The 27,512-nt window shown below is 38.3% G+C and overlaps 2 protein-coding genes across 2 annotated transcripts; one reads left to right on the top strand and one right to left on the bottom strand.

Moving 5' to 3' along the window:
* The first annotated feature begins 1,007 nt into the window (after window positions 1-1,007).
* On the top strand, window positions 1,008-14,755 carry aga (aspartylglucosaminidase). Its single transcript, XM_072395246.1, has 9 exons — window positions 1,008-1,295; window positions 3,870-4,023; window positions 5,067-5,179; window positions 5,948-6,060; window positions 7,764-7,872; window positions 8,180-8,255; window positions 11,409-11,516; window positions 13,517-13,650; window positions 14,548-14,755. Exons 1-9 carry the CDS (start codon window positions 1,169-1,171, stop codon window positions 14,646-14,648), a joined length of 1,035 nt encoding a protein of 344 aa, XP_072251347.1. The 5' UTR covers window positions 1,008-1,168; the 3' UTR covers window positions 14,649-14,755.
* An 83-nt stretch (window positions 14,756-14,838) lies between these two features.
* neil3 (nei-like DNA glycosylase 3) lies at window positions 14,839-23,554 on the bottom strand. The gene is made up of 10 exons (XM_072395245.1): window positions 23,364-23,554; window positions 23,119-23,228; window positions 21,393-21,527; window positions 20,726-20,939; window positions 19,843-19,917; window positions 19,441-19,607; window positions 17,355-17,518; window positions 15,795-16,209; window positions 15,305-15,485; window positions 14,839-15,177 (listed from the first exon to the last, which is right to left on the bottom strand). The coding sequence occupies exons 1-10, from the start codon at window positions 23,466-23,468 to the stop codon at window positions 14,995-14,997; spliced, it is 1,749 nt and encodes a 582-aa protein (XP_072251346.1). The 5' UTR covers window positions 23,469-23,554; the 3' UTR covers window positions 14,839-14,994.
* Between the last annotated feature and the right edge of the window lie 3,958 nt (window positions 23,555-27,512).

Raw genomic sequence — 27,512 nt, 5'->3', positions numbered from 1 at the left:
ATACGTTCTCTATTCTTACATACTGCAAGGAGGCATAATGCAAGTGCCTTAAAGAAAACAAGTTGCAAAATATCTTAGTATGTTTGAAAATATCACTGTGACAGAGTGAGAGTGGGGACGGACAGAGTGTGACAGGCACATCAACTTACAAGCACACCTGAAAGACAGCTCTGAAGACTGTTACACATTTATACCTCTAACTGAATGGGATTCAAGCAACAAACACAGCAGAAAAGGCGGTAAATGACCCGAGCAACAGCCAGCAACAAGGGCAGCTTAGTCAGCTTGCTGACATTTGCCAAGCACAAACAGATATCCGACATCTACAAAAGCACAGGCAGCAAATACTTACCTTGGTTTCCTGGCGTCTCCCATGTAAATTAAACCCATGAGAGAAGTCTCCAAGTCCCAAGCTGCCAGCAGCCGCACAAGACAGGTCTCCGCTTCCACCTTTTAAGTGGTCAACTCCGAGCACCCTGCTGTAAATAATGAGTGCAACCACTGAAACAGCTCACAAGCCACCCGCATACCTGTGTCAATATTAGCCCAGTTAGCATGACAACAGACAGTTAAACGTAACAAACGATAGCAAGGAGCGTGTTGGCTTGTTAGAAAAATGGCCCTGGATGTTAAAGCATCTGGACTGATTTGTGTTACAATATTGTGCTAACAAACAAGCGAGCTGAGCCCGAGTTTCTCATAAATTAACACTTTTTCTGTGTAGTAAGAAAGCTAAACCTTAACGGAACCAGTGGGCCTTCTGTATGATACTATGGGTACATCACAAAACATCTCATATATTTAATGTCTTCCTCCAAACGAATTACCGGGAATTTATATACTTAATTCAACTAAAAAAAAAGTTCATAAACAGAAAGACATTAGTGTTGACAGGAAGACACACCTGCATTTTTTTTAAGTTCATGCAACCATTTGTTGGCCTGTGATTGACACGCATTTATCTTGTCCTGAAATATTTGCACTGCCCCTTTAACTTAGAACCAGCCCCCGCAGCATGTGACACAACGAGGAAGTTTAAATGTAATGTCTCTGCAAACTATATTCAGGAGGTAGTTTTATTTATTTATGCTTCACAGCTTCCTCTCTTTTTTCAGTACAGTGAAACTTTAAGCGAGGCAATGAAATAAAAAGTCACGTTGTGACGTTCATGCATCAACGGGACAACATGTTCATATCGTTCTCACTTTTCATTTCAACTTTACTATTTCCACTTGGACACGCGTCCTTACCTCTTGTTATCAATACTTGGCCATTCAGAAGTGCAACGGCTGCAGGTAGGCCACCCTTGCATCTCACCGTGTGTTTATATACTAAATGTTTTAAAGGTTCCTTCAAGGCAGAGGTCAGTCACGTGACAGAGGAAACTGGTTCTGGAGTCGCATGCTCTCCCTTTCGGTTTTAAACCTTAAACCTCAGCTCGCTCACCAGGTGTTGGACAAACGCTTAAACAGTTTCATGCAGTTAATAGTGCGTCGCACTTGCATGTTATTTGAACGTAAAATCCACCAACTGAAATGACAGGTCAGGAGTGCTGAGAAAGCACCACAAGGTGATCCGTCATACTCAGAGAACTTGGATGTGCACGACTTTTTCATTATGTCGTCTGGTGGCGTTTACTCTAAACGCCATTTGCATGCGTGGTGTTCTAGTTTTATCTGGGAATAAAGTTGACAAACCGTTAATCCGCAGCCATTGTGATAATCGATTTAGTGTGAGTCATTCGCTGAAATCAGCATTCTTAAATGTACAGATTTGCTGCCCATCTGTTATGATAATGTGTTAGGCTGTCAACATGAGCTGTGGGAAACTGTCAGTGTTCGCACTTTCATCATACATAATAATACATATTATCTGACATACTTGTGGATTTTATTATTATATTCTCTTTCATGATGTGATTAAAAATACATCTAAACGTGACAGTTGCAGTCCAGGGAGTAATTCTAATTTATTTTTAACTGAAATCTATCCCCCTTACCAATTTCCAGTCATTACAGGTGAAGAAGCAGCATGTGCTTAGGTGTGTATTATGTGTTTGGTGGAGTTAAACCCTAGGCAATTTCATCACCAGTACACACACGCACACACCCACCAAGTATACTTGAGTCTCAACAGGAGCTTATCCGTGTGAAAGACCATCAGAGTCTTAGATGGGGATACAAAATGGGCTGGACTCACTAGGCTTCATAACCTCCATTTGCAGGCCTGCTCTCACTCCATTTGATTTCCTTCAGGATGATACATGGGACAAGTTCAAATTGAAACTGAAAATATTTCAGCTTTGCCCGTGACTTATCCGTCAAGTCGATTTCCAGCAGGAGCACAGCTCAACACGAAAAATGATGGAAATGGTATTCAAAACATCTCAGGCAACAGCTCAGACCTGAGGTGATTAGAGTTCACCGAAGAATCTCACTCTGATAGATGGATGCCCTTTAATTTATCAGATATCCGTCACTTCTTTTTTTTATTATTTCCTCCTGCAGTGGATATGAAAATGAAGGGGGGAAAATGCCATGAACACCATTTTGTGGGGCAATATTTTAAGGTGCAGTCTGCGAGACTCAACTATTGATCCACCCATGCAGATCTCTTTTCCACTGGGGGCTTACTGAAGCAGCTGACAACAGCAGGCTAATCTCTGCTTCCATTCTGCTGAATTTTCTAAAAGGCAAAAAAAATGTAATGCTGAGTTTAATAGAAAGGAAAATAACACTGAACACTGTGGAATCGGCAGAGATTTAGTGGGAAGCTGGTGGCAGCGCCATCAGTTGGTATTTTGATCCCTCGTGGGAATTCGGGGGATCAGTAAACAAATGCTTTTCAGCTCCCTGTTTAATAGGAGGCCATAACACTTTTACCCATGAGCCCAAATTGGTAAATTTGACAAATGGATTTCATAAATTTCTGTTTAGCACTACACTTTTTTTATACAATTCAAAGTCAATATCTCCAAGAAGGCATGGGTGAGTTTGGATATTAATGTTTGGTACACTCATCAGTTTACCTTGCTGGTAAAAGGCTGGACCCCCTTTTGCCTTCAGCACTGCCTTAATTCTTAGTGGCATACTTTCATCAAGGTGTTGGAAACATGGTCGGCCACTAATTCTGCGACTGAACTTGAGACTCGTCAGACCAGGCAACGTTTTTCCAGTCTTCTGTTGTCCAATTTTGGTGAGCCTGTGCGAATTGTAGTCTGAGTTTCCTGTTGTTAGCTGACAGGAGTGGCACCCGGTGTGGTCTTCTGCTGCTGTCGCCCATCTTCCTCAAGGTTCGACGTGTTGTGCGTTCAGAGACGATATTCTGCAGTCCTTGGTTGTAACGAGTGGTGCTTTGAGTTACTGTTGCCTTCCTATCATCTGGAACCAGTCTGACCATTCTCTTCTGACCTCTCACATCAACAAGGCATTTTCATCCACACAACTGCCGCTCACTGGATATTTTCTTTTTTTCGGACTCTTTTTTTCTCTGTAAACGCTAGAGATGGTTATGGGTGAAAATCCCAGTAGAGCAGTTGGTGCCCGCCTGGCACCAACAACCATGCCACGTTCAAAGTCATTTAAATCCCCTTTCTTCCCCATTCTGATGCTCGGTTTGAACTTCAGCAGGTTGTCTTGACCACCACTACATGCCTAAATGCATTGAGTTGCAGCCATGCGATTGGCTGCTTAGCTATTAGCTAATAAAGTGGCCGGTGGGTGTATATGAAAGATATATATCCAGTAACTTTCTCAAACCCAAATATCACACTGATTAATCGGCCATTAACTTCACTCAAGTAATATCTAAAGGCAAAGATTTGTTGGACAGAGTGACCCTACTTGCTAAATAACTCATTGTATGTGTAGCATGGAGTGCCCTGCAGTCCGGTGGCTCAGTGTTGGATGCGGTGGAGAAAGGCTGTGCCCGTTGTGAAATGGAGCAGTGTGATGGCAGCGTCGGCTTTGGCGGAAGCCCTGACGAGTCTGGCGAGACCACACTGGATGCCATGATCATGAATGGGTAAATCTTGGACGTACACACGCTGTCTGACAAAGACAAAATATGAATTTATATAGTAAAAACATTTGTAATGCAGCCTAACTGAGCAGGAAAGATTGTTATCAAGGATCGCTTTAATATTTCTATCTTGCTGCCATTTGCGCAGCCATGTAAGCAGCACAAGCTTTTATTTTTCAGATGCTATGCTTTAATACTATTTGATGTAAGCATGAAATATCTACAAATGAACAAAGGAAAGGTTATGGAGATTTTTAAATTTAGAACCTACATTTGACTGAAGATGACTCAGATCTTGAAATGCTAATTAGGCACCTGCAGCTGTCAATAAATTGTTACGCATTTTTTTTTTTTAACAATTTGTGCTGCTGCCGTCCATGTATCTTTAACATTTACACACTTTACTGGCTGACCTTTCCTTCAAGCCTTTCTTCAGTGAAGCACTAATTAAGAGTCTCATTAAGGTCTGAAAGCTTGCCAATTATTAGGTCTTTAAATACTAACATTTACACTCTCAGAAGTTATAATGGGAAGTAAATGTCAGCCCACAACAAAAGACAAGCAGCAAGCTGTTTGCTGTTTCTCTGTTGAATGTTCCTTCTTTTATTTGCAGGAAAATTGACTATTTTTTGGTTACATAGTCATGAATACATTGAGGGGAGAGGATAGTCTCCCGCACACAATCCAATAAAGTTGCAGAAGAAATCCAGTAGATACCACCAGCAGCCATTTTCCATACTCTGAGTGCAAGAATCTAAACAAATACCTGAACTGTAATCCAATAGAGAAGTCCAGCAAGAAATATGAGCTCTATAAAAATGTTACATTTCTGATATTGTATCAGGGAGGAGTTTACTCAACTCTGTGCAAACTCTTGAGGCTTGAGCTTGTTATGATAAATACTCAAAATCTAAATAACAAATTTGTGTGCACTTGACTCTGATACAATTTCAATTTGACTTATGATGAAGAAAGATTACTTGCACATATTACTAGCATCCGGCAAGACAGCAGAAATGTCTCTTTTGTGTACTTTCTTTGTGTAGTAACACAATGGAGGTTGGTGCAGTGGCAGACCTGAGGAGAATCAAAAATGCCATTGGAGTAGCGAGAGCGGTGATGGAGCACACTGACCACACACTGCTAGTAGGAGAGTCAGGTATGTGTGGATTGTTTTCTACGTGAGATTAAGTTTAAAAAAACATGGTTGATATGGGAATGAATAATCCTGTAATTTATTTGAACATCGCACAGTAAGTAAATTCAATTTACAGATCTAACACAACTTCCCTTTTAAGCACTTTGTGTAGAGTGTGAAAGAAAAGGATAAAAATATGTCTGAAGGACACTTGAATTTGCATTAATGATCTTAGTCAGGCACTTATCACATCACGGCCTAAGCCTTTTAGACACAGAATAAGCTTTAATCCCTAAATGACTAACATTAGTGGTCGGTGATGAATGCACGGGTCAGAGCTCCAGTATGATCCTCTGAGCATAAAAAGAATTATTAAGTGCTCAGGCGTCTATTTTCTAAGAAAAACAAGAGAAATAAATAAATATTTACATATATGAAGCATTATTTTATTTATTTTCATATATCACTAAATGAACACAAAGGGGAAAACAGAAACTGAAGACCAAAATTAAAACATTTAATTCCAGTGTGAGAACTGTCTTGAAAGTCTAATTATTTTGCTCAAATGTCAAGATATCCAGGGAACATTTGTCAGGAAATGAGAAGATGGCTATGATTCAAAGCAGCAGCTGCGTGTCCTGTTCTACAAGACAGGTCTACAAGCATAAATTAGATGAGATAGCCTGCAGTCCTTTCGTCATTTGTGACCTTTTATTGTTGTCTCAACCAGGGGTCAGAGTGGTCTTGGATGAATAACTTGACCTGAAAGTGTCGCTTCTCTCTTTATAGCTTCTGTGTTTGCTGAAAACATGGGCTTTGTTGGAGAAGACCTGACTACCAACAAGTCTTTGAATATTTTCTCACAGTGGCTGAGGGGCAACTGCCAACCTAATTATCGAAAGGTGTGTGTTTTTTATTTTCTCACTTGTGCTGGCTACAGGCATACTGCTTCTAAAAGATTGATTTCAAAAGGGAAAAATTGACAGGCACACATAAGTGCTTCATAAAAAGTCAGCTTCTGTAGTAAAGGTGATGCCCTACAGCAACAAGCTGTTGCTATTCTTCAAAAGTCTCCTGTTCACTTCCCCAGTAATGTCCCAACATCTCCGGAATAAGTGTGGTGTTTTCTATCCAGAGTGATTCCACTCCTCTATTGGTCACATTCAGTCAATTTATACGTTTTAGAAAGAGGGTAAACAGATCACCTACTGAGTAGTTTCTTAAACTATTCATGGAGATCGATGATTTCATTTTCCAAGAAAAACTCTTATGAAGTTTGTGCTAAAGCTTAGAAAAGTCTGACATATGAAAGTATTCAATAAATATTACTTTCAGTCAGAAACTGAGTGAATGGAGATTGTAAAGAAAATTGTGTGAATTAATCAAAGTATTTTGAGATGATAGTCTGACTTTAATTGAAGCAAGTGTCCTGTATCAGAAATGTATATCTGAAATTTACCCAACATAGACATACAAGCCAGGGAGACATCAATGGCACTGCAATGCAATCATTTAAGTAAGATGCAGTCTGGTTAAAATTAGAAGCTTCCTTAATTTTGACAAGTACTAGTAAAAGCTGTGGGTTTGGGCTGTTAACGATGGCAAACAGTGCACCAAACCCCTGCGTTCATAATTGACTGCAGAACAGCACACACAAGGATTGCTAGTTGTTTTTATGATTGTATCTGCTCGGAGTACAGCATTTTGTACATTAGCATCTACTGAAAGAGATGCTTCACACACGCACAGTGAAAACTAAGTCTGGCTGCAGTCTAAAGAGAGCCATGCACAAACGGGCTGATGACAGCATTTACGTCACCTGGATCCCACCCGAAACTTTTCAGCACATTAGCACAAATGCCGAAAATAATGAACATGTTGTGCTATTCAATATTATATTGTTAAGATTTTCAGTGGTAGGGTAGAGATTTTACAGTACATAAAGTGCGTAATCCTTGTCTTTTTATAATAATAAAGAAAAATACTGTATGAACAGCAATAGTCCAACAAATAACTAGGTGAAATCATATAAAAAAAAAAAGAATAATTTGTAACGTTAGCAGTTACTTCTGAAAACTTTATTTTCATTCTGAGGTCGACCGATGGATCTCTACCTGTATTTACTTATATAACTAAAGTGTTGCAATGGTTTCAGCCTCATGAAAGGGAATATAGAAAAACTTACACACCTATCCATTGAACTCAAAATGAGAACCATTTCAGCTGAATTTCACTTACCTTTAACATCAAAGAGCTAGAATAAACTTTTCACACTCCCCTGCAGGTCAAACCACACAGATAATCACACCGTGCGCTCTGTCTGAAGTGCTACCAAGGTCTCTTAGCATGAATGTGGAGCTTCTCAAGGTCGACTGTGTTTCACTACATGGTTTCTGGTTGCTAAAGACGACTTCCCACTGCATATATTACATATTAGGTCCCAAACCACTTTGTGATACTAGTGCTGATGGTCTTATTTAATTAAACCACAAAAAGCAGAAGTGCTTACGAGTCAGCATGTCTTGTCTCGATGTTATTAAAATAATTAAGTCCCAGGGTAACGGCATAGAGGTAAAAGTGATGTTCCCTGCTCTCCTGTCAACAGAATGTTAGTCCAGATCCTTCAAAGTCATGTGGACCCTACAGACCGGAGGCAATACAAACACAGAGCAGGAGGCTACGGCGCGTTGATACACACTCCCATGACACCATAGGTACGTTTCAGCAGATGGCACCAATGTTCGCTTTGAAGTAAATGTAAAGATTTCGGTTTTAAGGTCTTAACTTTGTGTTCATCAAGAACTAATCAAAACAAGGTGATGGTTAGTTATTGCTTGAACATTTCTTCTTTTAATTTTAAGGTACATTTCATAGTACGTTGACTCATGCATTTGGTGCACTTGAAGCTGCTGGAAATTTAGTTGCATGCTCAGAGAACTGTATCTACTGGTTCATAAACAAGATCGAAAACTTTTCCATTTTTTTTTTGTTTTAAAACCATGTATTTTGTTTTTGCAACAGGGATGGTTGCTCTTGATCAACATGGGCATGTGGCTGCTGGTACATCAACCAATGGACTAACTCACAAGGTTCCAGGGTGTGTATAACACAATAAATGTCTGTGGCATGTGCAGAATAAGGTTGCCAGTTCATATCTCGGCCAGGGCCTTTTTTGTGTGTAGTGTGTATGTTCCTCATGTTCACATGCATCGGTTTTCTCCAGCTTCCTCCCACAGTTAAAACAAGTGCTTCTTAAATTGATTGTTGATCATAAATGTTCTTTAGTGTGAGCATGCATTTGACTGGTTTGCATTTGTGTTGACCTACGGTAGACAAATAGATTGGCAACCTATCCAGGGCGTACCCTCCTTCTTGCCCAATTACACTCAGGAACTCTTGAAGTACATTATTAGTGTTTGAGAGAGCATACAGTATCTGACTAAGAGCTACTGCTTATACAAACAGCAAACCAAGCTCAAACTTCCCACTTGTCTGACAGTATTATTCTCAAATACTTACATTTCCCTTGCTGCAGTTTGACCACTGAGCGCTGGAACTGGGGACTGTGGGCACATTCTTGTTATGAGTCACGTGTTGGACTGGCCTAAGTTGTTAAAACAGCCCACTACAGATAGGAAGGCTACAGTAATGTAGCTGCACACTTTATTCTAAACTCACAAGCAAAGTAAGAATTGCACACATCACATATCAGCTCCATAAACCCTGAGATTCACTACCAGTCCATTCTTTTTCACTTTTAGTTCTAAGTTACTTTAACTAAAGTTTGTATACCTAATGGCAGACAGTGATTCAATTCAATTCAATTCAATTTTATTTATATAGCGCCAGATTACAACAATTGTCATCTCAAGGCACTATGTATGTCTATGTTGAAATGGCCATTTCAACTTTCAGCTGGGAAAATAAAATGAAAGAATACCAGCTCGACGTCATAGTTCCAAGTCTGTATGTAGAACATTAAGGAGCCTACAGGTAGAAAATGATTAGCTTGTTCCTTTCTTTAGATGAATGAACTATTGGATACTGATGAGAATGCCAACTGCAAAGTGTAACATCCTCTTCCCCTGTTAATCTGAACTGCACAACAAATGACATATGTTCAGACCTAGGCACAAACAAAGTTTTTTTTTTCACAATATATTTACTTTAGTGTAAAAAATCAGTAAAATAAAAAAGGATATATGCACTGTCTAGTGCACAACCGCATTGGAGGCTAGTCTCTTCAGCTTACAAAAAGGGAAACATGCAGAGTGGAGAATATCGATGGTATCAACATTTCACATGCTTACGGCCTTTATAATAAGTCTGCTGGTTGAATTACTCCTGCATATATACATTTATTGAGACTTAAAGTGGCCTAAACTGCTCAGCACATGCTCCTCAGTTTCCATCCACACCTTTGATCCAATTGTACAATTAATTTAATTTGTTAAAACACAATAGATACGTTTTTAAAAAGCATACAGTTTTTGCAAAATGTACAGAGTTGTTAAGCTGTGCAATTCATTGCACGGCATGGTATAAATGTGCCGCCATGTAAACAACAAAAAGACCCAGCACTAACAATAATCTTCACGCACGCTTCAGTCGGTTAACTGATTCTTTCCCTGTGCTTGTATATTGGGACAAGATCAATAGTATTGAACTCTAACTAAAGTTTGACTCATCTGTGGTTGTAAACACACTGACTGACAGTTGACAGGGGTGAGGACTTTGAAAAGGTAGCGATAGGTTTTAAAAGCTGTCTCCTCTGACCTCCTGTTCTCGCTCTTTATGCACATCTCTAACACACACAATCATGCAAACTTGACAGAACACTGGCGATGCAACGCCTTTCATCAGGTTATGTGTAGGCACATTCTTTTGTGCAGTTTGTAGCCATTGTGAATCAAATTACATTTTCTCCTTTTAATCCATTTTTCACTGCTTTGTTCTGTGACATGTCTTGAATTCTTCGAACGCTGATCAGATTTGAAATCACTCATGCTTTTTAAACTGGGGAGGTGTTTTCATGCCACAATTAACACTAATAGTTTTGTCTGTCTTTGACTCTTAACTTATAAGAAAAGGAAAAATACTAAACCACAAAACAGTCACAATTATTTACATTATTTAAAGAAACTACATATTTATGAGTGAAAACATCAGAGAGAAAGAAAATCTTTGATTTCATATTAGCATGTACACATTAATATAAAATCAGTTGTTTAAAGCAGTTCCAAATGTGGGCTGTAAGTGCAGGGGGTGGGCTCAGTGTGATACTATGATCAAAGGTAACTATTTTACTCATCCTCATACTGGGATATATTATGCATGTACATTTATAGAATCAAATGTCTTTGTTTTCTTCTATGTTACTAAAACATAATAATCAAAATGGAGAAAACATTAAACCAAAGAGCTTTAAAGGGAATGAGTGCCGAGATTACCTCACAGCAGTGCCTATGAATGACTTAAAACTTGACATGTCATCAGTCATGACTCGGGGCATTGAAAAGGTAATCTATCAGAGACGGGGCAACACTGATAAAAATATAAATGGATGTACTTTGGATCTTTCATTTACAAATGTTATCTCCCAAATGACTGAATAAGTTATCATGATATGTTAGGTTCTAAGGAGTCCTGAGACATCCGTTGCATTACATTCATTTGTGAGAGGCTTTTATCCAAAACAAGGTATAAGTGAGGAACACACACTGGGGAGTAATGTGGAATTCAGCATCTCACCGAATGATATTTCAACACGTCGATTGTGTGAACCAGCAACTGAACCTTCTAACTGAAGGCCGACCGCTCAACCTTGCGGGCAACAGGCCGAGATGTACAGATATATTCATAGTAAAGTTGCCTCCCATGATTACATGATTATGAATGATTTATGAAAGTTCCAAGGCCAATGTACTACATCTGTAAAGTGGTGGAATGCGGGTAGCACCTCATGGCATCTTTGGATAAATATCCCGCAGTTAAAAGTAATTCTCATTCGATTCTACATGAAAGAAAACATAGTTCTGAATATTATATTGCATTCCTACCAATAGATCACCCCAAAAGTTACACACTGAAACTTTAAGTTAATGACTTAGTTACTCAGAGACAATCCCACATGAGAATAGTCTGTGTGATGTAAGTTCTAGGCGGTAAGCCCTGAATATTCTGCATGTAAATTGTTTTAGATGTTTGTGTTTGTATTCATGACGCTGGTCTGTGTTTTTACATCCTGCAGGCGTGTTGGAGACTCCCCTGTTGTTGGAGCCGGTGCCTATGCAGACAGCTTAGCTGGTGCTGCTGCAGCTACTGGCGATGGCGACATCATGATGCGCTTTCTGCCAAGGTGCTTTTACCATTTTCCTTAAAGAATTTCAAAGGTCTTTGCTGTGTTGTTACCTTGTGTCTCACGATAATCTCAAAGCCAATGGAACAGGGTGACAGTCAAAAGTCTTTAAGCCTACATAGCAATGACATATAAAGGTGAGACCAAAACTTCACTTTAGGTCAAATCAGCTTGACTGCTGCAGTTTTTCTGAACGTCAAATTTTTTTCCTGCCACTCAAATATAAACCAAGCTGAACCAAGTCGAACAAGTGGACTGGATCCGAACTCCTCTATTCCCCAAACCTGATTTTATTTCCCAGCCACTTTGTGAAAAATAGGACTGCTTTGTGGTTTTTTTTTGGTTTTTTTAAACCTTCCTCTCAACAGCAAAAATTCTTCAGAGAATAATCGACATTTGTGACGTGCATGGATTTTAAACAGCCAACTTCTAGTGTGAGCCTCAAGCTCTAAGTGCATAAATAGTATTATAAAGAGAGAAGGGATGACTGTGTTGCCCTAAAACTGTCATCTGTACATGCCTCCAAAGAGGCGGGATTTCACTTAAGCACCTGTTTCTTTCCAGGCTGTGAGAAGATGCTTTTTCATTTTTTCTGAAGGCTTTATTTATCCAGGCTAGTTTGGTGAGCACACATACCATTCTTTTGGATTGCACACACCACACCTGAGGGCTATCTATTTCAATTCAGGTTTTCTGACTCTCTTCCATGAACTGCTGCAGGTTGTTTTTCAAGAAAACCTTGTTATTAGTGGATCAAATTGCGCTTATGCCCATATTTGTCCTATCGGTCAGTACTTTTTCAATTTTGGGATTTAGAAGCTTTACTATAGATTGCACTGTCAAAATGGACAAGAACACACTCTCAACTGCATCTGCAGTTTTAATGGAGACATAGTGTATTTTTCCCTTTTCTCCCAAGCTGACACATTTTGCTGAGGTGTTACTGTAATGTCTATGACATGCCTTGGTCAAACATCACAGAGACTCTACAGCAGCTCCTTTCATCCATTAATCTACATCTCTATTCAAGTGGCTCATTTTAGGGCGTAGAGTGACCCACTTGACTCTACTCCACCCCTCTCTTCCTCGGGGTGCTCCTCTTTTGAGATCTGTAGAACTTAATAACCCTTGGAGCACGTTATTATGGTATAAGAGAGCGTACAATAAATTGCCTGAGAGCTCAGACCACACACCAATATAAGAGGATTTTATCAAATGCTTAAATGGCCCTCATCTGTAGTTGGTGGACAGCTGGTAGGCTACCGATTCTTCATTTAGGCATAGTCATGTCTAGAGTCGTGTACCAGCCAAAGTTGATAAAATACGCACCGCAGATAGCTAACTGGCCATTAAACCACCGAAAACTCACTTAATAAATCCTCCATCATATATTGGCTCTGGACTTTACTATTGTTCATTGAGAACTATTGCTTACATGGCCAATATTTCACTTTTTCTTTTTCATATGGGATGATGCATTCAGTGACATATGAAGAATTTGAAACTACATGTTCTGACTGGTAAAATATTAAAGAATCCCAATTAGGAGTCAGATTTCCAGGTTGGAATATAACTTCTTATGTTAAGTGAACTATGTAAGAATTATTAGATTTATTGCTGACAGCTCCCACTTCCACAGTAAAAATAAATGAAAATATTGAAAGAACTATGGTTTAAGTGTTTTGAGGTGCAGAGGACTAATATGTAAAATACAATGTTTGTTTAATTCAATGGTGACTTATATTCTCCCCATTTGAGGGGAATACCTACAAAGTGGTGATGTAAGATAATTGTACTATTGCACATAGTGAAGTCAGGCTGTTTTTATTTTTAGAATTGATTTACTGGTTCATAATTCTTTTGTATTTTTTTTTCCATCATATATTTTATCATGACACTCAGAAAATGTGATAATTCCAGGGGCATCACTATCCTGTTTGCTGGCCTTGACAGTACTTATTAGTTTGCCTCATGTCTTCTCAACGTTACCCTGCCAACAGTTACTTGGCCGTGGAGCTGATGAGGGCCGGGGCTGATCCCTCAGCAGCCTGCAAGTCGGCCATTTCCAGAATCAAGAGATATTACTCAGAGTTCTTTGGAGCCATAATCTGTGTTAACACAACGGGCCATTATGGTGAGTGTTTGGGTTCACAAATACAAATCTGCTCTGCTCTTTTCCAAAGGTGTTGAGCCATCCACAGGGATGTAGAAAAACATACTGAACTGATATTCATCTAATAGAGTTGGGGCGTTAACCATGAGTATTAGAGCATGTTTATCCTAAAATGGAGAAGTCAAACTTGACTTTTTTTAAAAAATATATTAATGTTTTCTTACAAAACTGTTCTATGAAACTGAGCAGTAAGATATTAAAAAAGGAAAAGTCAAGTCATGAAGGGAGTCATAGTTGCATTGACCAAAGACTTCAAAAGACACCCAAAAAAAAGTTTAAATAAATACATAAACAAAAAATGTAATTTCCTTCTGTTTGGAAGTTTTTTTGTTTTCCTTTAATAGCTCATTTACCGGAAAAAAATTGCTTTAAAATACAGAGAAATAAAACAGAAAGATAAAACAGACATAAAACAAAGAGCTCTCTCCAACTAAAAGCTTGTCTAAATAAAGTCTCCATCTGCTGTTTAAAGGGAGTTTGTCATCCACTCTTCCCTGAAGAGCTCCAAGAAAATCTGTTCTACCCTAGAAATTCTGTTCTCATGGCAACTGTGACAAATTTTTAAATTCTTGTGACAGCTAAAGAGGCACACCCTACCTCCTCCTTCATAGAGCTTCAAGCTTTTAAAAAATCTGTTTCACAAGGTATCTACATTTACTGTAAAAACAGTGTAACCGATTCGGTAGCACATGAAATAACATCAGTGTAAATGAGCAGGATTAACGGATTTTAACGTCTGATGGACAATTCTAGGAATTATCATCACAACAACTGAACATTATGGTGGGGCCATAATGACAAAAAAGGGTATACAGTATTGTTTTCTTCTAATTGTTTTTATCTCTTTCATCTTCTCAGGTGCAGCATGTAACAAACTCCCCAGCTTTACACAGTTCCACTACATGGTGTCAAACTCTGAGTCAGACACACCGATCCTGAAATCCGTAGATTGCTTTTAAATGGAGGTGGACTGGAAGCGTCTCTTTTATTTAGAGTGTGAATGAACAATCTTCATGATGCATTTTCATTCTAATCAGTTGATTAAATAAACTGGAATTTGAAAACATCACCGGTCAATGGAAGTTGTGACTGTGCTGGTTTAAGTTATGTGGTTCTTTATCAGGTTTATCAAGTTTTTAGGGATAACTTTTAAAAAAGTAAAAATGGACATCTATATAGGACATAGGAACTGCAGTCTTTATTAGATTCACATAGTGTGGCGTGTCATAATCTGAAGACCATAATTATTAAATAAAAATAATTAATTCAGTGTTTCATTTAGAATTAATATATGGCTGCGATGCATTAGCAGCCAGGGAGGATGGAAACCCCTGGTCCATTCTGCGCCCACTGAAAAAAGTCACATTGTTTACCCTTCTGAAAGCTGCAGGTGTAGAAGTTCCGACCATTGTTGGGTCCTAGCTTCAGAACGGTCCTCATTAAACAGCGTTTCCCATGGTGACAAATGGGGAAGTGCAAATCTGCCCACTGCAATGAAAAATGGTTTATTAGTGCAGTTTTAAGCTCCAGTCTCAGTTATTTAAAGTTTGTGCATCGGCTAAACTAAAAGATTTGAAAACAACGCCATAGGAAGAAGTTTACTCTCTGCTGTCACCTCAAAGAAGTTGCACTTGGTCTCCCTGGGTAGTGAGCAGGCATAGAACTGCCGTCCCTTATTCTCCCCCTCTTTGTGGACCACTCTGAGGACAGCTGGATGACGATGGGTTGCACAACAAGGGGCAGTGGACCTGGAGGATGTGGAAGTTGCAGGACTTTTTGCTTCTATCTTGCACATGCTGACAGAAGTGCAAAAACAGTCTTATTAGTTTGAAATATGTTGAAAATAAAACGGGGATACCTGTTACATCAACACTTATTAGCAACAAGCCGCCTCTTTTCAGCTGTGTATTGATGTTTGTTGGTAATAATTGTATATAGCTGTTGTCCTACTGTGGCAATTTATCAGGGTGAACTTTTTTTTTTAACAATGTTGCATTAAAATTCCACAGTCAGATGCTTTTTTACCCAGCTCATTCCCTGAAGTTGCAAAAAACTTCTCTTATTATAAACTTATTCATGAATAGCCAAGTAAGAGATTCACTCACCCTGAGTTGGGGGTTCCATTTTGAGCATTGTTACTGGGAAAGAGACTGTGATCAATTCTCATTTTCTTGGATGGGTGACTGTAGGAGGCCAGTGATTCCCCATTGGAGAGCCCGACACTTTGCTTCTGCCAGCCACCAGAGGCATAATTGGGGCTTGTTGTCCCTTGGCTAACGCTGTTTTTATATAAACCTCGTTGTGCCGCCAAGGAATTCAAATGACTGCCGGCTGGGGACAGTGGGGAGTTTACAGACTTTGGCTTCTTGCTCATGTCAGAAAAAACAAGAGTGGAAGTACCAAATGCAGACCTCCAGTTGACTTTGAGCTCCTCTTGTGGTTTCTTGAAGGCAGTGCAGGGATATTTAATTAAGTCGGCAGTGAAGGGCGATGGTTCAGTGCTGATGTTGTCTTTGTGGACTGTGGAGATGGAGCCAGAGTGAGAAACACAGTTTATGTTCAGCAGCTGCAGCTCATTCTGATGCACTGGCTGCTCTCACAGAAATCCAGGTTGTTACTTTTAAGTGTTTAGCTTGCCATAAAATTTACTATTAAGCAATATACTGCAGGGCTCTTTAGTACAAAAAATTAGAAGAAGAAAATCACACAATATGTTGTGCTGAAGATGCACAATTCTGTAAAATGAACCAACACCAACAAGAAAATAAAGGTTAAAATTAAGCGCATATACACTATAAACAGACTATGAGGCCGGACAGACTCATTAACAGGGATATTAGAATATGTGACTCTCCAGTTCCTCAATAATTACCATAAATGTGCCCTTGAGAAGGGTCCTTAACTCCCAGCTGTTTCACTGGAGATGCACAGTAGGAGAATATGCATTATAGAGAACTACATATGTTAATCATATGTAATGAGTGTGCTCATTCTACTGCAAGTACACACACACACACTAAACAAGACAGTTGTTTTAGTGTCTTATAAGACTGGACCAATGGGGAGTTGTTGATTTTTTTTTTAGACACTGATTCAAAAATAAAAAAAAACCTTTAAAGTTGGTGTAAAAGAAAAGAATAAAAAATAGAGGACTGTAACTGTGGCCAGACGCATGGAAAAACTGTGCAGTGCCTTTCCTACAGTAGTTCTTCAGCAAGTTATGATTTGAAAAACTTGGTTTGTTTGAAATAGGGCAGTGTGATCTGAAAGAAATATATAAATATCAAGTAAGCCGTTGAACTGCGGTTTAGTTGCTGCAGCTCAGACACAGCAAGGATGTGTCTTTCAAAAACAAAAGTTCAGTGATGCTGTAATGTGTCTCAAAGCAGTAGGAAACAAATGACCAGCTGACAGACATGATCATTATCCTTGCTGCAACATACGAACACCCTCAACCAAAGAGAAGTCAGCCCACTTGACTCCAGTGCCATTTGATGTTTTCTGTTCCACTAAAAACCACCGAAGCATTGATGTCAAATTGTACATGTTATCATTCAACTATACAGCACAAAATACAGATACTCTTATTTTATCTCTTGTTAACAAAGTTGTTCTGTCACCCCCATCAAAGCCAGAGACTATAAAAGACAGAGCATTTCACTCACCTTCAGGTCTTGGAGTGAGGCAGGCATCGCAGGCGTTTGCTGCTGGCTGGTTGACAAGCGTGCAGAGTTGACAAGCCCAGTCCTCTTCCTCTTTCTTAGCCACATCATCGCTGCTTCTCTCACTGTAGGCCCAACCGATCAGACTGTTTCTAAGCGGGAGCTTACTGGATAAGTAAAACAAAGCAAAATTAGTGATCCCAATAAGCTTCTATTGCAAAAACAGCTTGATAATGAATGAAAAATGAGGCAGAAATCCATTGTGTAACAGCAGATCCCTTTGTGTTTACTACAGTTATAACACATTATTGTGCCTTGTTCTGTATTTGCCAGTAAATGTTTAAATAATTTTCAAGATTATTATCACTATAGCATAACACAATACCACGATCACCATCTCTCTAAACCATTCCTTCAGAAGTGGAGCTATTTAACCTTAATGATGGTTGGATTTGCTGCAGACATGTTGTATTATACTGTATTAGTTAAACCTAAGTGTGCACAATAGCCTGGTAACTGAGTAAAGGTTGACCAATACCTTTTCAACAGTCTTATTACAAAAAGGAAACAATTAATCAGCATTGACCAATGCCTGTCCCCTCAAAATATCTTTGCCCAGTTTATTCATTTCTCAGTCTATACCTGAATGCATTTGAACTTTTGGAAAATGAATATTGCACATTACACTCTGCTAAGTTCTAAATGAGATTTGAAAAGATTTCTCAATACTACCAGACAAAAAGAGGAAAATATCTTTGTACTTTACAATCTGATTTCAAATTAAAATGAGCACATTTTCCCTTTAGAACACTTTGTGTTCTTTAGTTTAATGATATAAAGGATATTACTGAGATGACTCATATAGATGATTCACAGCTACTAAAATGGCTTAAAAGAGATTTAGATCAGCATCCTCTTTAAGTAATAATGACAAAACAGGAAGAGATCTTGGTAGTAATGAAGGATTGGTTATGATCATGATGAGGATAATGATTTATTCATGCATATATTTCCATGGTATTGCTGCTTTTTTTTTTGAAACGGGAGGATTATTAGCATTAATATATGCCAAACAAATGTGTTTCTTTGTTCCAGTTAAACGTGTATTGCCCGATGCAAAGCTATCTTGTAGCCTCATGAGGTACAGTGTTAGGAAATCTTTATATATACATATTCAGCTTTTTAGTTTCAAGTGTTTAGCTCAGAAATCTTAAGGAACTACTTGTGCTTTAATGCATCTTGAGCATATGTAAACATAAATGTACCTAAATCAATAAATTATTCAAACAACTTTATAAATGAAATAAAGAAAAAAATTAATCCTGCAAACATTTGCAACTCAAGCAGAGGCTCAAAAGATATGAGAAAGCAATGTGTTTCATATCATTGCTTCGACTGAATACATTAGTGCTTTGACATGAAGCTCGAGTATGTTTGACAAAAAGGCAAATCAGCAATGCCAACAGTCATGGAGGAGGAAAGTAGCAGCGGCTTTCAAGAAACTTCTTCCAATTGCTTTATCAGCTGTGTAATGTGTGTAAGGGCTTTAGACTCTAACCCTTCGCAAAGCTTTGCTTAAACACAGCCCAGGAGGTGTTGAGCCTGTGCCCTGACTGGCAAACACAGCCTTCTATGCGCATTAATTTTCACCCCATAACACTTCCCACTCCCTGCCAAGCCCATCTGCCTGCAAAGATGGCCTCTATGAATCTGAACATATCATCTAAAGAGCTGTGGAACTTTCTGCGAAAACTGATTTTAAACCATGACAGCCTCTGATATTACAATTCTGACCTACAAACTATAACATTTCAAGAAGATTTCAGAGTTTCCCTTTTTAATCACTGGAACATTTTCACACAGACAAAGAAAAAAATTGAGTGTGTGATAAATACCTGAAATATCACATTGGACAAAAAGAAAATATAAATGTGGCATAAAACTTGCATTTACACTGCTGAGAAACATAAAAGTGTAAGGCTCCACCTCTTAAATTCATACATGTTGGTAGTTCAAATGAGCTGCTTTTACAGGAATGTAAAACAATCCCTTCTTCATCAAAGTGCCAAAGGTCTAGAAGGACCTCTACCTGATGTCAACCCGACTGGGATCTCCTTTCTGACAGCCATCGCAGAAGTAAGTCATCCTCCCGTTGTCACCAAGGCGACAGGCCGTGATGGCTTGGGAGCACTGGCCACACTGGGGACGCTTGTAGACTTTGTAATGTTTGTAGAGAGGAGAGCCAGATTTGCGACACTGATAGAGATAAGGAGGGCAGAGGTGAATGAATAAAGAGAAAAACTTGACCATGAAAAAATCTAATTACCCTCTTTTACCAAACACCTTACTGTGTGTAGTCAACTTTCTTCCATTCTTTGGATAATAGCTTTGACCTTTGTGCCTTAAATGATCGATTCTTTGAAGCAATCTTCAAGGTCCACAACTGTAGACCACCAACCTTAACATTTGATACACAGCAATAGCGACTAACCTTGTAAAACAGAAGAGTAAAATCACGAGTCATCTTCACCAGATGGCGGACCTGCTCGTGTGTCAGCTGCTGAACCTTGAAACGAAGCCGCCTTCAGTTACAGTTCACAGTCAGACAGTGAATAAACCCCATTTGTATAGATTCTCGTTTCAAAACAGAGGAGACAAAACATTTCATGAATGAAGAAACTGGATTCAAAATGATGCAGAGGAGAGAAATCTCATAATGTATGTATTTCAGCCAAGGCAGCAAAGACTCGACTGTGGCTCAGACAGTGTGAAAAAACAGCATTTTTTACTTGTTCAGGACACCTAGAGGCCTGGTAATGGAGGGCGAAAGTCTGGGATTAATGTTTTGGTCCAGTGTGCTAATACGTTCAAAGAGGGCAGATGGCCTTGCAGAACAAAGCCTCTGGTAATAGTTGAGTAATAGAAATATTTGTGGCGCAAAGCATGTCTTCTGCACAATAGATAACTCACTCCGAGATTATTCTTCTAATAGTTAGCTTAATAAAAATATTCCCTCAGCAATCTAAGGCATTCCATCTTTCATATTCTATGTGATATTTTCATATCAGGAGAAGAAAATATCTAACTGATGTATATTTCATAAATGCATGCTTACAAATTAGAGGGAAAACCCCTTCAAGTTTCAATAAAGGCCATGAGCAACATTTCCATGTTCAAACTCCACTGAAGTCAAGGGATATATGCGCCGCAATGCGCAAAACATTACTTGTCTCATCCCTGTTTCACCTTCCTTTCGCAATGCATAACTCAGTAACACAAGACTTTACACTTTTTTCTGTGAGAGTTGTCTTGCTTTTTTTTTAACCCTCATTTTTTATTCCTCTGCTGAACACAATCCATCATCTTTTCCATACCTTCACGGCTGGATGGAGGCCTGAGTCAAACAGGGCTTCGTTTTTAATGATGTTGCCGACTCCTGGCATGACGGCTTGGTCTAAGAGAACGTCACAGAGCATCCTGCTACTTTGGCTCTTTACTGCCTCCTCGGAGCGGGCGAAGCTGAACTTAGAGGAGCACACATCGAGACTCTCCATGGCCCTGACCCTCTGCTCGCAGTCCTCCGTCAACCTGAAAGAACACAGTTTTCTAGGGCTGGAGGAATTGGAAAAAAAAAACAAATGTATGGCCAGTTTTTGCAGCAGGTCAACTGGGGCTCTCAGGGGATTATACATTTCACTTTTTTATTTTATATATATATATATATATATATAAGGTGGGACAGCATCGGTGAAATTTTCAGATAGCAGAAATAAATGCCTGTCTTGTTACTGAACATTATATAGTAAGAAGAACACATACGCATCCATCCATGAATGTGTAGCCAGAGTGTGTGACCACTTTCTGGCAATCAAACATTAACAGGACAAATGTCGAGCACAAAAGGACAGCATTTTTTATGCAACCGTAGCCACCGTCTTTGGACACAGCCGAATGTAGGACATACCCACTGAATCAGACTCGTACCCCAAGGTGAACTCCTGTCACCTCAATCTTTCTAGACTAAGATGGTGTCCCGGTTACCTTATTTCTACAGTGCTGTCAAAGAAGCTCACAACGTCGTTGTTGAGGTGTATTTCCAGCACTGGTACGGAGCCCGTTTTAACCTTCCTCTCAGCAGGGTTTATACGCATTGATCCATTCATACCAAAGTGGAATCTACAAGATGTAACGGACAGAAAGGACAAATTTCAATTAAAGAAAGCATGTCAAAAGTAATTGAAGACTTGACAAGAAAAGGATGGAAAGGTAGCCTGGTGGATAGAGACTCCAGGGAGTCATCCTTGAAATGTGACACATTAGCACCTCCATCTGTTTGTCCAAACTGATTCCTCTAAAAATTCAGAAATCTCTTAACCCTGCATTGCATCATTAAAATAAGCCTGTATATGTGAATAGGCACAATTAGGTTTTATGGATAATATATAGAGAACATTTTACTGTTTTTGTAACTGCTGTACTTTTTACATTAGTCTGTGTTGTTAGTTTTGCGTCACTGTAATTAGGTATTAGATTTATTGTGAGTACAGTATTTTATTCACAAACTATTTTTCACCTTACTGAGATATCCATAATGAGACTGTAATGACTGTGAAAATTAGAATTGCAAATAGAAACCTATTTTTTCACATTAATGTGTAATTCTTTCGTTTTTTTTTTTTAGATCAGATTTTTTTTTTAAAAGCTAGTACTGAAAACATATTCCTCCATAGCATCTGTTTTTCTTTCAAGTTCAATTGCTAGAAGAAGCTTAAATGTCACCTAATCGTCATGTGGGTTACAATTATACATAAACACAGTGGAAATAAATTTATAGCACACAAACTGTTCTTGAACAAACAGAGTAGGTATCTGGCAGTGAAGGCTGGAAAAAGTAGGAAAAGTTAAAAGCGAACGACTTCTCCAGGTGCAACTTGGAGTCAAGTGCTCCAGATAAGGAAATGAGACTGGAAGGATGGATTGCAGGGGTGCCCTTCCCCATAAATAACAGTGCACAAAAACAGCTTCCTACGAGAAATATTGGTTGCTGTGAAACCATGCCTCAGTTAGAAAAACTTTCACAGGAAGAACTATTATTTAGATGCATGAGGATGGAAAAGGCTACAGGAGCATTTCTACAGTCATAGGTGGTCGTCAATCGACAAGAAACAAAAACTGCCCTGAAATGGAGAAAATTCAAGGCTATTACTACTCTATTTGAAAGTTGGTATCCTGAATTAATAATGCCACGATCATACCAGGAGAGCAACATTAAATGCTAAAATAAGTTTTAAAAAGAACCTAAAGAAAACAGGATCATTGTACCAACTCAACAGATATTTTGTACCTTTGCAATTAACAATTTAATTGAACTTCTCTATAATTTTTTTGCCACTATAAACTGAGTCTACGATCATTTCATTAGTCACCTAATTCTTCCAGAGACATTAACTGAACAGCCATTCATGGAAAATGAATACAGGAAAATAAACTTTAACATTTGCAACAATAACTAATTTATGACCAATGAACTGTCATAAAAGAGTTAAAGCAAGCTTTTAGGTTATTGCTATTAAATCATTAAATGTTAATTATGACACCTATAGTCAACATGACCTGCTGCTTCCATAAATATCCAAAGCAATCTACTTACTATCATCACTATTCACATGATCAAACAGATAACACGCACTGACGTTACTATTCTAACCCCAGCTAACATTAATTAAAGGTAGTGTTTGCTGCTGTTAATGTGTGCGGTTTACATTACCTCAAAGCTTTTTGACCAAAGTACATGAAGAGCTCCTTGCCGAGGGTTTCCACACCAGTGTACTGACAGCCGTAAAAACGTTGGAAGCCATTTGACTCCGAGCTGTTTTTCTAAAAATGAAACAGCAGCTAGTTTAGAGACAGCAAAATAAAGCTAACGATGTGTTTCAGTTTGCCAACATACAAGTCACCAACATCTCAACTGCTACGTAACGTAACTTCACTCCTGACCTAACTTTTACTTACAGTTGATGCTGTCGAACCGCCTCGGATCTCCTTCACTTTCTGTCCAGTTTTGACTTTAGAGCGGATTTTCTCTCCGTTTAACGTGCAGCCCGGACCCTCAACCATCTTCTAGTCCACAATTATGTACCGTTCGTGGTACAGTGTGTAATGGATCTGACGGTACCCTCCACAACGTTTGTTGACAGTTTCAATGCCCGCCACACGATTCAACGAGGCGCATGCGTGGTACAGTTTGAACCCGGAAATTAGCGCTGCAATAATTTGCTATATTAAAGGTACAGTAATCTATTTTCCAAAGTGATCCGTGCCTGGAGAACTATGTGGAATATAGCTTTTGTTTTGTTATTATTATAATAATGAGGCAGGGCATGAAGTTACAGTGAACTTTATTTCGCTTTCTCTAGCTCCTGTAACATCCAGGTCTCTCCAACACATTCTCACTGGCTGATACATTGTATGTCGGTTAACTCTTTCGACAACAACTTTATTTACGCATTTACTATGTCAGTCTGCGCAAATATTTAAGAACTGGGCTCTTGTTCCTTACAATTTTTTCCTTCTCCGCCTTTCTTTTTCATGCAGTCAGCAGTCTATTATTTGCATAATGGAAACATTCATGCTTCAGTTACTGTGTCAATAATTTGGCCATTAGCACCAAAATGAAAGTCGTTTTGTCATTGTGTGAGCTGTCAGTGGAAATATCTATTTTCACCTTGACAGTCAAATTTGCTTCAAGCAGGCAACACAAACCCCTCTTGTTCTACATTTTATTGCTATTCAAGTATGCCATTTAAAAAAAAAAAACATATTTCTGATAGACATTGTGGGCTTCTTTTTAAAACAAAAAAAAGTTTGAGTCTGAGAAATACTCATTCGTTATGTGCACATTTAAGTGGTAAGCCTCATGGACACTTGCACATAGAGCAACATAATATCTAAACATTTATTTGTGAATTCTGTGATTTCATTAATGTCAACAAAGTACCGTGAATCCAAAATTCATCCTTGAGCTTTCATGTATACTTAGTAAATAAATTCCACAACATGTCATTCATGCCAAAACAAATAAATAAAGGCAACAATAAAAATTATAAATAAATCTGACAGGAGGGGGGTAGAGAAAAAAGAGCAGAGAAAAAAAGCTACAAAGTGTACCTGTCACACCACACATGGGATATTTGTCTTTGATCAAATTTACTTCAAACCCTCTATGTCACTGAATAGAACAGAATATACATGCTCTGTTTGTCTGACCGTGAATTAGATTAAGCGGGTATAGTAAATAAATGGGTGTCTAACAGATTTCTAATACCATAATTGTGTGTGAGTGTTTTAGAAACTGTGGAGAGTAAAATTATACCTGTGAATCAACGCATCAACTTCACAGTATCTGTGGACAGATATGGGTAATTTCCTTTAATTTTCACTTGAGGGCGCTATTGTACTATTGTTCTAACCAAGTGAAACGCCTCATCATGTCATATAATAGATATGGCAGCCAGCCATCGATAGATAGATAGATAGATAGATAGATAGATAGATAGATAGATAGATAGATAGATAGATAGATAGATAGATAGATAGATAGATAGATAGATAGATAGATAGATAGATAGATAGATAGATAGATAGATAGATAGATAGATAGATAGATAGATAGATAGATAGATAGATAGATAGATAGATAGATAGATAGATGTGCCATTATCCCAGAATGAAGTTAGCTGACAGCTTAAAATGAAGTAAAAAAACATTGACTTTACTTTGTTCAGGTAAGTTGTTCAGGTATTCTGGCTGCAGAATACCCCCAAAAAATTGCACTTTGCAACCCTGTCAAGAGATTTTCTGCATGGCTTATTGGCATAATTGCAACAACTTTTTTACTCTACGGTTTTACCCTCCAGAAAGTTTTCTGTCGGTCCAGATAAAAATTAATACACTCCGGCTGGTGTTCAGCAATGCCACTCCAAAAAAAAAAAAAAAAGGAAAAAAGACAGCTCTCAGCAATAATCTGCATTCAGATATTCTTACTTTGGCTATAAGGTAAATGGAGTACTTGAAGGTGGAATAAATGTCAATCAATCCAACTATTTTGTGCATTCTCTCCCACCTCAAAAAAACCTAAAAGCAGCATGCTCCTCCAATGTTCTTAATTCCCTTAACTCAGTTCATTCTAAGCAATCCATAATTAGAGCTCAAGACTGATGTACTGTAATGATTACGGCTTTGCTGTGTCCCACTCTAATGCCAATAACAACCGCCGAGCAATCCACCATAAACAGTCTGCATCTCTCTAAATATGTAACATTGTAAGTTGTACTGTGAGTGTGTCCTTCCTCTGGCCCCCCAAAAAAACAAAAAAAACCCCAAAGGACTCAAATGCTTTTTATATGATACCCTAAGATGATAAATGTTGATTAAAGTTTGTATTTTTTATTTCATATATCATTCCATGTTATAGTGAAGTATAATTCAAATGTAGACTCAAAAGATGTTTTGTTGTCAAGAAAATATACATTTGCCATATCCAAATAAAGCGACCTCCCTAATTGTTTCAAAACTCCAAAGTGATGATTATGTTGTAACGAATAGCTTCACTTTACTGCATTGTTGCAAGCTGAATTAACTGACTTAATAATCGTTGATGAGGCTGTAGATAATTAACTCATGCATCAGTGCTTATGTTCTGATACAGAAATTTGGCATTTACTTTGTTTTTTCTATTTGTCAATGAGGATTGTTAAGATGTGAGACTTAATAAATGCTTACACAGCATCTCCAATCCACATATTTAATAAAACAATCACAAGACTCTTTGGGAATGAGCCTAACTGTCTTGAGACTTGTAAAAAATCTTCTCATCATGCTAATAGTCTCCTCCTAATTGTTCTAACGAGTCTCCTAATTGTTAAATAACATGAGAATCCTGGCTGCTGTGTCTGTATTTGGCTTTATGAATGTGTGTCTGTACTTTTTCATGGATGCTAGTGTGTGACAGGAGGATGCATTGATAGTTTAAAATATATCTGTTAAAGTGAAAGTCTGTATTTCTAAGTGGCATTGTAATAAATACAGGATAAGCTTAAAAGTAAAATAACATTTTGTTAATTAAGTGAGGAATGAATGAGTCAATTCACCTGCTGTGAAATTAAACAGAAGGCATCCATTTACCGTGTATAATTCATTCAAGTTTAACACTAAAAAGAACAAGAATTCTCATTTCTCTCTGCATGTGAACCAGGTACTTTTGATGGACAGAGTACTTTTTCATGTGGGCTTTTAGTTTGATGTAGTCTTTATTCACAGCAAGTAGTTATTATTTCACAAATGAGGGGCTGTTCCAGATTAGCTTTTAATGGTCACTGATCTAAAAAACAAAAACACACTTTGGCTGCAAAGCTACGGGAGCGCAAAGAGTGCAGAAGAAAATGTTTATTCCCTTCAAACTGAGTGGTGTTTATGTTTTTTTCACTGGAAAAGTTCAATTGCGTAAAACTGCGTGTGAAGCAAAAATGACAGTTGTTTCAGTGGTGGAGAGAAGCTTAACTGCAGATGGAGATGTGTTGCTATGCAACTGGGATTTCAGCACCAGGGTCACAATTCACTGTCTGTCTCCACCAGCTTGGCAGGATTCAGTGACGGTTAATAATACTATTTTTAAAGCATCTCATTTACAACCCTTCAAATCCTAAGTCTTCATAAAGCAATAGTGTTTTTAACTGTTTCAATTTGTTATTCGGGATGAAACTTCTAACACCCCATCCCCATATCCCACAGATCTGGTACCTATAATCATAGATTATTATAAGGACATAGTTTGGGGACACTTTACTGTATGTAAAATGTCATCTGCTTCCAATAATGTGTGAATATATTTCAAGAAATCCTCATTAATCAAACGATAATTCTTTTCTAGATGCTAATAATGATCAAAACACCAAACAAAATTAAAATAAAGAGTGTGACAAAGACAAAAAAGATCAATTATGTTCTTTCTCTTTATCTATCTCTCTTTATCTTTATCTATTTTTTTATCTTTAGAAATAGTTCCATCTTCAAAAAGCCTCTCCACTTTCTCTTATCGTCTATCGTCTGCTGTGTCACCTTTCCCAGAGGATCATTATCACTGTTCCATCACTATTTACACTG

Source organism: Leuresthes tenuis, unplaced genomic scaffold (assembly GCF_036924035.1).
Source record: "Leuresthes tenuis unplaced genomic scaffold, fLeuTen1.0.hap1 SCAF_11, whole genome shotgun sequence".
NCBI lineage: Eukaryota > Metazoa > Chordata > Actinopteri > Atheriniformes > Atherinopsidae > Leuresthes > Leuresthes tenuis.
This window is presented reverse-complemented; position numbering and strand designations above follow the sequence as displayed.

Coding starts and splice junctions, on each gene's coding strand:
- aga (XM_072395246.1), top strand. CDS start 1,169: ATGCATCAACGGGACAACATGTTCATATCGTTCTCACTTTTCATTTCA. Junction 4,024..5,066: donor GATGCCATGATCATGAATGG/GTAAATCTTGGA, acceptor TTCTTTGTGTAG/TAACACAATGGAGGTTGGTG. Junction 5,180..5,947: donor ACTGCTAGTAGGAGAGTCAG/GTATGTGTGGAT, acceptor CTCTCTTTATAG/CTTCTGTGTTTGCTGAAAAC.
- neil3 (XM_072395245.1), bottom strand. CDS start 23,468: ATGGTTGAGGGTCCGGGCTGCACGTTAAACGGAGAGAAAATCCGCTCT. Junction 17,519..19,440: donor CCCAGTCGGGTTGACATCAG/GTAGAGGTCCTT, acceptor TTACTTATCCAG/TAAGCTCCCGCTTAGAAACA. Junction 15,486..15,794: donor AATGGAACCCCCAACTCAGG/GTGAGTGAATCT, acceptor CACTTCTGTCAG/CATGTGCAAGATAGAAGCAA.